We start from the raw sequence: 12,685 nt of genomic DNA, 5'->3' as shown, positions 1-12,685 counted from the left end.
TTGTAGCCATTGGCCGATTCGGTAGCGACTGGGCCACAGGGTCGAGACTCTCTACCTTTTGTTCCATTATCTGATCATCTTGGACGACAATAATTGGTGGTAGCGAGCCAGACACGCGCCGCAGAGTTCGGGAGATCTCGATTGCCAGGCCGGATCGGGCAGTTTTTCTCTCGTGTGTCTTAACAGAGCGTTGCTAATTCACGGAGCCGACCTACCTTATTTCCCACGGGTCAGTCCATAATGAAACCCGTCCCCCAGATCCAGATGTCCATCCCACCAGCGGCCGCTGCGGCGGCAGGTTGAGTGGAATTCCTGGATGCGCCGCTCAGGGCCCTGGCTGCCCTAGGCTCGAGCCGACAGTCATCATGGCTCGTCATGGACACAAACAGGCGAGACCGAGATTGGCATCAAGACTTGCATGCATGCACAGCCTGTTTCGCGGGGCAAATCTGGGCCCCAAGGAAGGCAGCACGAGACTGGACGGTGCGATTGTCGAGGGAAAGGTCTCACACAATTTTCCAGCCGACAAAAAGCAGGAATGGGTGTGTATCATGGATTGATCGTCACCCAGTATGGGATGAGTGATGGAACATGCCGTCCCAAAGCGTGGAATCAGTCGCGTGTGCCCTTGGCCTTGTTCCCGCGCGACCTGCGACAGTCACACGCCCGCATGTTCTATCTCTGTCCTGCGGTCCAAGGACAGTCGACGCCCGCCGTTGTTTCTCGTTCAAGCGGAGAATTCGAGCAAGCAACTTGGAGGTGACGGGCTACGGATGTAGTGAAGTCCCAGGACCATCAAAGTTTCCCATGGCCCCCCACATGGGCACCAGCAACTGGATCCGAACGATGAATCTGTCTGGAACACGCATGTCCCGTTACAGACACGCTATGGGTGTTGAAATTGCCGACGAAGAAGAAGGGGACGATGGGTACTGGGGCCCTGGGGGTTGGGGGACGACTGGCGATCGACGACGGGCTGATGAAAGAAAAGATGGACGTGGGAAGCTCGGCTTGGCGGCGGTTGAAGGAACAGACTGAGGCGCCAGACTCTCCCACCCAGAGCCCCATCGGAAACACCACCTAGCGATAGGTAACAGCATGAGCACCGGCCAGCACCAACTACACGGGCATCACCACCGGGCGCGGGATGGCATGGCACAGGGCCTAAGCCTGAGGCGCTCGCAATGTTTCCAGGGAAGGGTTTAGCTGTAGAACGTGCGGAGCGGCGAGGCGGCGACTAGTCACCCACGTCGCGCACATTGAGTTGCTTAGGTGAGGATCATGTCACAGTCCGAGATGCGTCGCGTCAAGGTTGGACCTGTCAGTGAGATACCCTCAGACGGGGTGGAAAGTGGAGGGAAGGGGGGAGAGGAAGGGTACGGGGATGCGGTTGACTTCGGACTCGACTCCGGCATGGCCTGAAGAGTTCAGCGCAAGGTAGGCCGGAGCAGCCAGCATGTACAGCCGGCACCCACCACCACCCCCAAGGAGACGACCACCACCACCACCAGCAAGACGGCCGCACCACTAATCATTGCTGTTGGAGCACACGCACACAAGCCCCGTCAAATCATTTGGCTTTCTATTCAGCGAATGGTGGTTTGCAGCAACCGGGAACGCTGGTACGCAGGGCCACACCGCATGAAGAATTCCCAGATGCAGTAACGCGGGTGCTATTCACAGAGTGGTGGCCGCAGGTCGCCGACCTCGTGCGTTCCGCCGACTGAAAGTTGGCACATTTGTACGAATACTGATGCGTACATGGGCGTCGCTGGCTGGCTCGTCAAGGCGTTTGACACGCCTGCCCTGCTGGACCTAACTGTCGATGGCGATCTTCAAGTGTTGGTGGGTTGTTGGTACACACTACTATCGTACAGCCATGCCGCCACGGTCCTGAACTCCTGATATCTGCTGGTATCTACAGGAACCATGCAGGGCTTGCACCGGAAAACCGAGAATCAGGACATACCTCGGACATGCACGTACGTGTTCTGACATTGCCAGGCTCATCATCATTTATCTCCGTCTGGTCTCGGTGGGATTGACTGGACATCCAGATCTCGCTGGTGGGAGATTTTCACCAGCAGGCCCATCAGCAGTATCCACCCCGTCCACTTCATCTTGGCCGTCCCGTCGACCCGTCAACCTCAACCCCCAAACCCTGAGTCCGACTCTTGCTCTTCCAAGTTCCTCACCAGGCTAGTGCAGCTCCTCCTCATCGTCGACGGGTAAATCTCAACTCACGACACAACCTTCGGACGGCGGGGACAGAACGATGCTTCGGTGGATCGGGCGTTCCAGGGAGGTTCCAGGCTGTGCGGTGCAGTCAAGACCGCTTGGTGACACCCACTGCGCCCCGGGAAGTGTGGATTCCCAGCGGTTTTCAGGGTGTCTGGATGCCTTTTTTTACCTTGACATCACGTGTATTTTTGGAGTCTCTGGCCGGGAACGCTTGGAGCCGTTCGCAAGACACGCGACGTGATTACTGGGGGTACATCCGATGTTGGTGCATTTGGCAGAGCGCCGCGAGTACCGTGATCACCAGGCCCCCGGCCGTCTAAATCCATGGCTTTTCTATGCGGTCAGGAGTCCCGTACGAGGTGCGGATATCATGGAGCCTTGGAAACATATGCTTCCATGCCTTCCATCCGCTCTTACACGACAGACTGCAAATACTGTACGACCCTTGATTTTTCGATACGATTCCCGCTTGTGCCAGATAAAAATAAAGTACGTACCGAAGCTGCCGACATGAAAAATCTGACCGATCTTGTTGGGTGGCCCTCACACTCAGTTGCTGGCGCCCGTCTCCTTCATCTCAGCTTTACAGCCCAGTACCCGGTACACGCGCATATCACCAATGCTAATAGGAAAGTGTTGTGCTCGGTACCTTACGTACGTATGCGCACCGCACCACCGAGCACATACAACCAACTGGGACGACCTTTCAAAGCAAAGGAGGAGGCTTGACCTCCTGGAATTACACGCCGAGGACAACCATCACAACAGCCACAAAGCAGCAACAATACCCGCATCGTCGACTGAAGAAAGAGGTTTTCCCGATCCCCACCCGAGCGCTAAGCGAAGCTTCAAGGGATGTCGGTCGCTGACGGTCGGCTCGAGGAAAGGAAGCATCCCGGGTTCCGACGTGCATGACATGGCTGGCTGCAAGTACACACACACATTCAAGAGACGAAAGGACAGAACAGGACGAGACAGGCTATCCGTACCGGGGCACGTAGCGGCGGCGGCAGAAGCAGCAGCCAGCAACAGCAAGCAGCAGCAGAACACCCTGGGATGCATGGCCGCCGCTACGCAGCAGCAAATCATACTGCAATACCTTAGCTACAAGGCAGAAGACGCTAAAACCAAGACACCTTAGTTAAGATGCAGAGGTACCTTGCTATGCAGCGACTTCCTGGCAGGCCTGGCCAGTGGCAAGGGTACCCGGTACGCCGATCCCTCATCCAGCTTCGTTCCAGGCCCTGTGGTGGCCCTGTGGTGCCCCTCAGCCGGTGTCTCTACGGTGCAGAGACTAAGACTCTGCGCCAGTAAAGGTCGACAGAGGTCGTTTGGCATCGAGGTCCGCCGGCGTTTTTCTGCTCGTTCACACCTTTTTTCTGCCCGTTCTCTGCAAATGCAGTACCAGGAGCCCACTTGCTGGGACGGAGGTGCCTCTCAGCTGCATCCCGTGGTGTGTCTACAGCAGCTAGGCTATGGATTGGCTGTACGGATATGTAGGCCGCAGATACGGTAATTATATACCTACGTGGCCTGTACCTGGCAGCATCGATCGTGCCTTTGCTTCATCTTCATCAGACCTTCATCAGACAGGCAGCAGCGTGCCGACTTCGTCTCGACAAGACGCAAGTAATCCGCTGTCAGCCGGCCTGCCGTTCCAGCATAAACGACAGACAGCAGACGACAGGCTTCAGAAGAGGAGGAGGAGGGGTTTGGTCTTACGGATACAAGAATCGTTCTTTGAAGGAGGATATCAGTACCCTACCTACCTCACCCCGGCATAGACCAGGTTTCTACGTACCCTCCCTCTCACCTCCAATCTGAAGTGGCCTGGAACAACCGCCGAGAAGGGGGGTGGATCACTAAATCATCACTAACCACACCACCTCGACCTTCTTTTCCCTGGGCCTACCTTACCTCAACCTTCCAAACTTCCCGTCCCGTCCACTGCGAACCAGCCCAGCCCAGGCCAGGCCTGACCAGGGCACCGTGTCCCTGCACATTCGACACTTTTCTCCATCTCTCCTCGGCCATCCTGAGCATATCACGCCGCTCTCGAGACTCAACCCCGGCTCCCGACCTGTGTGTGTGTGAGAGAGAGAGCAGAGTGAGAGCGAGAGAGAGGAAGACAAGAGAGAAAGACAAGAGAGAAAGAAGAGAGCACACGCATCACACACATATCCAACGCACATTCATGGCAAGCCAGAGCAAGGCGCACCATCGTCCCTCATCTCTTATCCTGGTCAACACGCACAGCACCACCACGACCACCACGCCTCAACAAAGCTCACGCACCACCAACGCGAGGGATCTAGGAGGCAAAATCAAAACCAACAAGTAGGCGCTATCCAGGCCGTTATTACCTTATTCCACGGAATACCTCCCAGGTATCCACGTCCGACACATTTCAGAAAGAAGGGCCTTGCCTTGCTGTCCATGCCTTACCTTGCTGCCATAGACGAAGCAAGAGCAAGCACACTCACTGGACTGGTCTTGACTGGACCACACGGCACGGCACCGCCGCACCATACCCCAAAGCCCCGAGGAAGCTTGGATCATTGCAACTAGCAATTTTGGTCTCTCTTTTTTTTCCTTCCCTAATCCAATTTTCCTTTCTCCTCTCCTCCACTTCCTTCTTCACCTGCTACCTCCATCACATCCGGAGCTTTCGTCTGCTTCATTGACGACAAATCTCGGACTCGTCGTTCAAACCCCAGTAGACACTGGTCAGTTACGAAGGAACAAAAGACACGCTGAGAGAGAGACGGCCACCCGTATCCCGTCCCGTCGGTTACACACCGTACACCTCCACTACTAAGCTGGCAAGCAAGCGAACAAGCAAGCTCGACCAACAACACGCCTCCAGCAGCAACTCCTTTCCGTTGACCCGTCGCTCGTTCTCTCGCTTGCGCCCACGCCACACACCCCCCTTCAGTTCTCACCCGCGCAGTCACAGCATGTATGGTCTGCGAATGACTCGACACCAGTCAGAGTCAAGGACAAGCAACACACTCCGGATCCGAGGCGACCCCAGACGCGCCCGGGACCTTCGATGAGAACAAGGTTGACCACTGTGCCAATCTAGAGCTGTAGCTGTTGTTGCTGTTATTGCTGTTGCTGTTACTCCTGACAAGCAATCTACCCACAACCAGCTCGCGCCGATTCAAACAACTCCGAGCCGACGGGCTTTCTTGAGCTTCAAATATCGAAGCCAGCCACTGCTGCCGCCGCTGCATTGCTGTGGTGTGCCGTTTTGTGTGCTGCGCTGCGCTACCGCCAGAATCCTCCTACACCGGTGCCGAACGGAAATTTTTCTGGGACTATTGTAACGAACGGCTCAGATGGCCGCCGCAACCTCGTCTGCCCCGGAACTGGGCGCGGCCACAACCACGACGACGCTGCATTCTAATCCGAACCTCACTGCGGTTGCTTCACCAATGGGCCCGATGCACTCCGCACCTCCTCCGTACGAGACATCTCCTTCTCAGCCCGCCCATCAGACGCTCGGCGGCGGCGTTCCTAGTTCTGCACCTACGCCTGTGCCTGCATCGGGCCTTTTACCTGCGGGCGGCCCATCAGCAGCCTCGGCGGCGGCAACGGCGTCGGCATCGCGCAGTGTCAAAAGGCCGCGACCCGTCAAGTCGTGCACCGAATGTCGTAAGAGAAAGCTGCGATGTGACCGAAATCTTCCTTGCTCCCAATGCCAGAAGTCACACCGCAACTGCAAGTATGCTGCCGAACAGGACTCGTCCATGTTGTCCGACGGCTCCGATGCCGAGGTTGGTGACATCCAACGCCCGGCAAAGAGGAACTGTCTTCCCACCGGGGCGCCCTCCTCAGGACCGCACCCGGCGGAATCGTCATCTTTCGCCCCTCAGCGCAATGGAGAGGGAACCGGACACTCTGCACTAGAGGAGCTCACCTCGCGACTGGATCGCTTGGAGAAGCAGTTCATGATCAAGAGCCCGGCAGGCACCGAGTTCAGCGGAGCTGGCCAGCGTTTGCCGCTATCTCCAGAGACAATACGAGGACTGACGGTAAAGAGAGGCGCTCTGAGAACGCGCTTTTTTGGTCAGAATAGCGTACGTGTCTTGCTGAACCTGGTAACTACATCCCCTAACCCGATATTCCCCTAGATCGTGCCCCTAACCGATCCCTCCCAGTTCGACGAAGCCAAGGATTTCATGGCAAACCAGTCTAAGATCGACGGTATTCGAGACATCATGTATGGCTTGCAGGTGCTTCACAAGAGGATCCAAGAAGAGTACCGAAAGTCACTATCGCCGATATCCGTCTTTGCCGACTCGGTAGTGCCTGTTATGAAGCGCATGCAGGATATTCTGCCCAAGAAGGCCATCTGCGACAGACTGCTGACGTCTTACATCGACACCTCCGAGACCATTTACCGAATGATCCACGTACCCACCTTTAAGGAGCAACATGAGCTATTCTGGGAAGGCAAATTGCCGGGGGATGCTTTTCTCCCCCAGCTTCTGACGGTCTTGTCCATCGGTTCAAGATTTGAGACGAAATCGAAAGGGCTTGGCCACGAACGCGTTGAGGGCGTACACATTCCGACGGCATGTGCGCTTGTCAGGTCATGGCTGGACGGTTTGAAGGGCAAGCAGCTGGTTGACTTGACTACTTTGCAGACGGAGATTCTACTGGTTCACGCGCAGAGAATGACAACACCGCGACCGCAGGATTCTTGGGCACAGTTGGGATACATCGTTCGGATGGCCATGACGATGGGCTTGCACCGAGACCCGTCGGAATTTGAACCGAGAGTACCGGTGTTCTTCGGCGAGCTGAGGAGGAGACTGTGGTTCACGATTCTCGACATGGACCTGCACCTGTCGCTGGCGTGCAACCTCTCGTGTCTCGTTCGCGACGGAGACTTTACCTGCCGACCACCACGAAACCTAGACGACAAGGACCTGTTCTTCGAGATGAAAGAGCTGCCGCCCAGCAAGCCAATCGATCAGCTCACCGATAATCAGATGCAGGTATATGCTGCTATGACTCTAGGGGTACGAATGCAGGTTGCGCACTTGATCAACCGCGTCGATTCGATCAGGGACTACAGCGAGGTTCTCGAGGTTGGAACGAAACTGGATAGATTCTTGGAGGACATTAACTACTTGTTCCCGCGCCACGGCATTTTGAACGAGGTTGAAAAGAGCAAGCAGTGGCGATCCAGGGTCATACTCGACATGCACGTGCGACGGCCCTTGTTGGCACTCTACCGCCCCTTCGCCCTAGGATTGCCAGACGCGCCGTCGCAGATTTCTAGAGCATACCTACGGTCATCCATGGTCATTATGCGATACCTCGACGAACTCGACCCCCTGCTCACCCACTTCCAAGACATCAGCGACATGTACCACATGGTTTTGAAGAAGGATATCTTGCAGGCAGCTTTCAGTGTGTGCTTTTACATCAAAGCAGCGATAGAGTCGCACGCCAATGGCAACACTCTGGGGATCTCATCGACCGTGGCCATGTCTCCCGATCCGATGGACGACGGTGTTGCGTTCAGCACCGAGACTTTTGCGCTTTGGTCCCCGTCGCGCTTGATTAAGACTGTGGAGAAAACGCTCAACTTGCTCGTCCGCAACGTTGGCGGCAACGACGTCAAGGACATTGTTGCACTTTCCGTTGTTCTATCATCGGTGCAATACACGAACCAGGAGCAAAAACTGCAGGACATTCGACGCAGTCTCCAAAGCGTTCTGGACGCTTGCAAGACAGCCACCAACACCAACCCCGAGAAGATGTCCCTGCCAGTTACGACGCCAGCCGATCCAATGGACCCCTACATGCAGACGAGAGCGCCATTCATGTTCCATGCGAATGCGTCGACGGCTGCGGTAAGTGACTATGGCGGCTGGCAGCTGTGGGAAGGCTGGGACTGGGCTGATTCGTGGTCGGCAGACTCCGGATGATTATGCGGATTGGGACCTGGATTACTGGAACCCAATGATACCGGGACCTTCCTAATAAACATATGCGGGGTTGAGGAGTAGGGATCCGACCCAAAGGGTCGGATAACCCCAACGAATTCCGCGCAATGGAACCCATGGTGTTCTGGAGGGGTTTGGGTCCGCTAGTATGGACGTTACAACAAACGACGCCGCCATCCTACCGCGGCACAGAAACCTGGAAAAAATAACGGAGTCGTCGCGGCTTTTGCGGGACGGAGCAGCGATGGCCTGCGACGCTGTCTCCATACGGTCACCGATCACATGTTTTACTTGACCCGAGCACATCTGCCGATACAGCATCAACATCAGCAGACATAATTCACAACAAGTGTATTTCTGCACTGCGTTGCAAGGAAGGAGAGGGATGCTGGGGAATGGGCGGCCAAGGCCATCCCGGCAGTGGAGAGAGCAAACACGAAAACGCCCCGGCGGGTTGGAAAAAGCATACGAAAGAAACTTGTAAATATTACTATACCGACGATACCAAAGCAGCGGAGGACACCAAAAAGGGAGGGCATGGGTGGCGTTTCCCAAGCAAGCATTACATTATACAAGGCTCATCCAGCCAACGTTTTCTGACCTGATAGAAACTCAGTGGACTACTCCTTCGTCTGACCTTTTCCGACTAGTTCGCAATAACCGGCGCCCGGCGGTTCCAATCAGGCTTTTCCGCGGCGTCGACCATGAACACTGCGACGCTCTTCCTGGTGATCTTGGGCATCCAGCATATACCCTTGCCGTCATCACCGTAGTCTTTGACGGGCAAGGCATCCCCTTCGGTAAGCATAGGCGGGCGGACCAACACCCAGTCCACGCCTTCGCCTTGCTTCCCGGTGACCAGCGCGTCGACGGCTCGGTGGTCGTCGAGGGTGTACTTCATGTTGGTGTGCTCGAACAGCACGCGGAAGGGCATGATGAGGCTGCTGCTGCTGGCGCCGACGCCCTGCATGCTGTTGATGACGATCTTGGGTACGCCGGCGGCCTTCATACCTTCCAAGGCATTGCGAACGGCGTCGTGCATCAGCGAGTCGGGGGTGTCTGGGTGCGGCGCGGCGAAGGGGGAGTCGGATACGCGCCGGGGGTTGAGTGCGACGATGACCGCATCGGGGGCCCTGGGGTTTTGCAGGGCGGTGCGAATATCCGGGAGGGAGAGGGGGTTGCCGGGGACGAGGGTGAGATTGGGTTGTGGTTGTGGGGGGAGAGAGGAGGAGGATGGCGTGCGGACGAGGGCGGTGACGGTGTGGCCGCGAGAGAGGGCTTCGGTGAGGATGAGGGAGCCGTTGCGGCCCGTTGCGCCGAGGATGAGGAAGTGCATATTGGTGATGGATGAATGATTTGATGGATAGTAATAATGGCTTTGTGTGGAAAGATGCGTGTAAGCTCAGTTGATGATGCTAGAATTTGGAGACGATTGGGGAGCAACTCGATCGCTTCTCTTATACACATCATGTTCATACTATTGCAAGCCACTTCACCAGCCTGGCCTTTCTCAGCTTCTCGGCCGATACAGGAAGGATCATGATCATCCCCATGGCGCAAACTAGTGCCCCGAGCAACAGAGAGACACGCTATGTGTATCGGCCGAATCGCGCGATCCTCTCGCCCGTGATGTCCGCTGAAGCTTGCTATATCGGCCGAGACAGATGACCACCGCCCGGCCGAGTTGAGTGAGTTGCACCGCCCGACGGTAAAAGCTTACAAAGCGCCAACTTTCGCGGACCGACCGAAAACTCACACGGAGCTCGGAGCGGAAATAGCACCGGCCGGGAAAAGAGAAAAAGGATGCGCGGACGGGTAACAGGTAAGGAAAGGTGGAATGCGATTTGATGTCCCATGTCCGGTTTGTGAGGAGAGTTTTTTGGAGATGAGATGTCAGCATAAGGTCAGCAAAAGCATCGAACGGCTCTTGCTACCAGCACAACCAAAAAAAAGAAGAGAAGAGATTTGGGATGCATGACGGAATCGACGATTTGTGGTAGCCGTCAGAGAGAGGTAAAGAGAGCAGAGCGGGTCAGGGAGGAGGGGCCGTTTGAACCGTTTGGAGGTACGCCCCTCCTTCACCTCTGTTGGGTTGTTCTTAATTGGGTTTTGTTCGTCTGTAAGGTTATTCGGGAAGAGAGCTGAGGCTATTTTGATTGATCTCTGTGTTGTGATGGTGACGATGATGATGTTCATGATGTCGGTGCTTCCGCGGGAGGTATGCCTGTGTGTGTGTGGAGGTGTTGTATGTATGTGAGTGTGTGTGTGTGTAAGTCGGGGAAGGTTCGGGCGGGCCCACATGTTGTTGCTCGTGAGTGTGTGCGAGTGTTTGTCGGCCGAGTGGGGGCGGGGGAAGCGGGGATGATGATGCACAGTACGGACTGAGGTTGCTGCTCTTCTTCCCATTTACCAGCTCGGTGCGCCGAGGTGAGTGAACCGTGGACAGGGAAAAAGGCAGGGCGGCTTGTGAGGCAGGGGACATGGGAGGAGGGAAGTGTTCGCTTGGCCGCTCTTTCGGTCTGATAAATGTTACGAGTTTGGGTTTTTGGAGGGGTAGGGGGGTGTGTAGCGGGTGGGTGGTGGTGTGTGTGGTTTGGTTGGGGGAGCACAGTTGTTTTGTTTGGTGGATAACTAGCTATGTCCCTCCTTAGATGCTAAAAAAGATTGCATCAAGAGAGGGAGGGAAAGAGGAGGGGGGGTTTGTTTGGGCGAACGGGGAGTACCCCTTCACCGGGTTCGGTTTCGGACTTTTGAGAGGTGCGGCAAGTCCGGGACTCGGCCGGGTTCCGGGCGGGGTGGGGACAGCGACGGAGGAGAGAACGGAGACTAGACTGTATTTGGCGATTCGTAATGTTGGTCGGCCGAGAAGTGGAGACGGCTTACGGTGGGAACTTGGCGATGCTCGAGTGGCTCTGCTTTTTGGTGGTTTTGGAGCGTTCATTGGGAGAGGGAGGAAAGGATTGCCGCGGTGGCTTTTTGGGATTACCAAGATGGAGGGGATGATGTGGCCTTGAGGGAGATATTGGCGATGGGAAATGGTATAAAGACGGTGAGGTCTTTTGGGTTGTTGTTTAGCATCACTTGGAGCATCATCACAACTTAGACATAAATCTGCACTCTTTTCTCACGTCACTCAAGATCACACACACACTAGACGTCTCACGCAAAAGATATGTCCTCCACCAGAGACGAAGTCGCCATCATCGGCGGCGGCATCGCGGGCATGGCCCTCGCCCTCGCTTTAGCATCTCACTCCATCCCCTCCACAATCTACGAGATGCGCCCAGAGACTCCACTACCGCACCACGCGGGCGGCGGGATGATGCTCTGCCCCAACGCGCTGCGCATCCTCGACGGGCTGGACCTCTACACGCCGCTGCTGGCGCAGGCGTACCCGTTCGACTACGTCTACTACAAGGACCGCGACGAGAAGACGGTCGACCGGTACCCGATGGGCGGCGAGGCGCAGTTCGGGTACCGCGCCGTGCGGGTGTTCCGACAGGAGCTGGTGGAGCTGCTGGCGGCCGCATGCCGGGAGCGCGGGGTACGGATCGAGCATGGGATGCGCTTTGTCAAGGTCGTCGCGGAGACGGAAACGGGCGTCGAGTTCGAGTTTGAGGGCGGCGAGAGGCGGAGCGCGGGGTTGCTCGTGGGCGCGGACGGGATACACTCCAAGGTGCGGAGGGCGCACGTCGCGCCCGATGCGAAGCTGGGGTATGTTGGGCTCGCGGCGCTGACGTTCGCGGTGCCGACGGCGGAGCTGCGCATCCCGGCGGACAAGGGGTACGAGTTCCCGGTGAGCGTGGCGAGCGCGAACGGGGTGTTTGTGCTGGCGCCGCAGCGGCCGGACGGCGGGGAGATGCTGGCGGGGACGCAGGTGCCGTTCGACGAGGCGCAGGCCGGGCGCGGGCGGGAGGAGCTCCTCGCGGACAAGGAGGGGCTGAAAGCGCGGCTGCGGCGGGATGAGGAGCGGTGGCCTGGGATTGTGAGGTCTGCGCTGGGCGCGATCCGGGACGAGACGATGAACGTGTGGCCGTTTTACATGCTGCCGCCGCTGGAGCGGTGGACGTCGTCGGCGGAAGAGGGGAGGCGGGTGCTGGTGTTGGGGGATGCGGCGCATGCGATTCCGCCGACAACGGGGCAGGGCGCGTCGATGGCGTTAGAGGATGCGGCGAGTCTGGCGCTGGTGTTGAAGAGGGTGAAGGAGAGCGGCGGTCGGATCGGGTGGGCGGAGGGAGTTGGGTTGTGGGAGGCGATGAGGAGGGAGAGGCTCGGGGATTTGGTAGTGTTGACGAAGAAGCTGAACAACAAGAGGTTGCCGCCGCAGGAGATGGAGAAGCTTGGGAGGGACGAGGTCTGGTTCGAGGAGGGAGAGGGCCAGATGAAGTGGTTGTATGTTCCCGAGATTGAGCAGCGGGTCGAGGAGTGGGTGAAGGGGAAGATGGAGTAGGGAGTTTGTTGATGTTGATGATGATGACGAT

General features: G+C 56.9%; 4 protein-coding genes across 4 annotated transcripts; 3 read left to right on the top strand and 1 right to left on the bottom strand.

Moving 5' to 3' along the window:
- Positions 1 to 1,929: 1,929 nt before the first annotated feature.
- CGCS363_v003265 (uncharacterized protein) lies at positions 1,930 to 3,382 on the top strand (the record flags this gene model as incomplete). The annotated part of the gene is made up of 3 exons (XM_036635114.1): positions 1,930 to 1,982; positions 2,058 to 2,228; positions 3,220 to 3,382. 3 exons carry the CDS (start codon positions 1,930 to 1,932, stop codon positions 3,380 to 3,382), a joined length of 387 nt encoding a protein of 128 aa, XP_036500417.1.
- Positions 3,383 to 5,582: 2,200 nt separating this feature from the next.
- lepB-5 (Transcription factor lepE) lies at positions 5,583 to 8,241 on the top strand (the record flags this gene model as incomplete). The annotated part of the gene is made up of 3 exons (XM_036635113.1): positions 5,583 to 6,323; positions 6,378 to 8,111; positions 8,176 to 8,241. 3 exons carry the CDS (start codon positions 5,583 to 5,585, stop codon positions 8,239 to 8,241), a joined length of 2,541 nt encoding a protein of 846 aa, XP_036500418.1.
- Positions 8,242 to 8,850: 609 nt separating this feature from the next.
- Positions 8,851 to 9,540, bottom strand: CGCS363_v003263 (Flavin reductase; the record flags this gene model as incomplete). The annotated part of the gene is made up of 1 exon (XM_036635112.1): positions 8,851 to 9,540. The coding sequence occupies one exon, from the start codon at positions 9,538 to 9,540 to the stop codon at positions 8,851 to 8,853; it is 690 nt and encodes a 229-aa protein (XP_036500419.1).
- A 1,836-nt stretch (positions 9,541 to 11,376) lies between these two features.
- Positions 11,377 to 12,654, top strand: hpxO-1 (FAD-dependent urate hydroxylase; the record flags this gene model as incomplete). Its single annotated transcript, XM_036635111.1, has 1 exon — positions 11,377 to 12,654. One exon carries the CDS (start codon positions 11,377 to 11,379, stop codon positions 12,652 to 12,654), a length of 1,278 nt encoding a protein of 425 aa, XP_036500420.1.
- Between the last annotated feature and the right edge of the window lie 31 nt (positions 12,655 to 12,685).

The sequence above is a fragment of the Colletotrichum siamense genome (genome assembly GCF_013390195.1).
Source record: "Colletotrichum siamense strain Cg363 chromosome Unknown KSG_Cg363_contig02, whole genome shotgun sequence".
NCBI classification, from domain to species: domain Eukaryota; kingdom Fungi; phylum Ascomycota; class Sordariomycetes; order Glomerellales; family Glomerellaceae; genus Colletotrichum; species Colletotrichum siamense.
The sequence above is the reverse complement of the archived record's forward strand: the minus strand, read 5'-3'. Positions and strand labels throughout refer to the sequence as shown.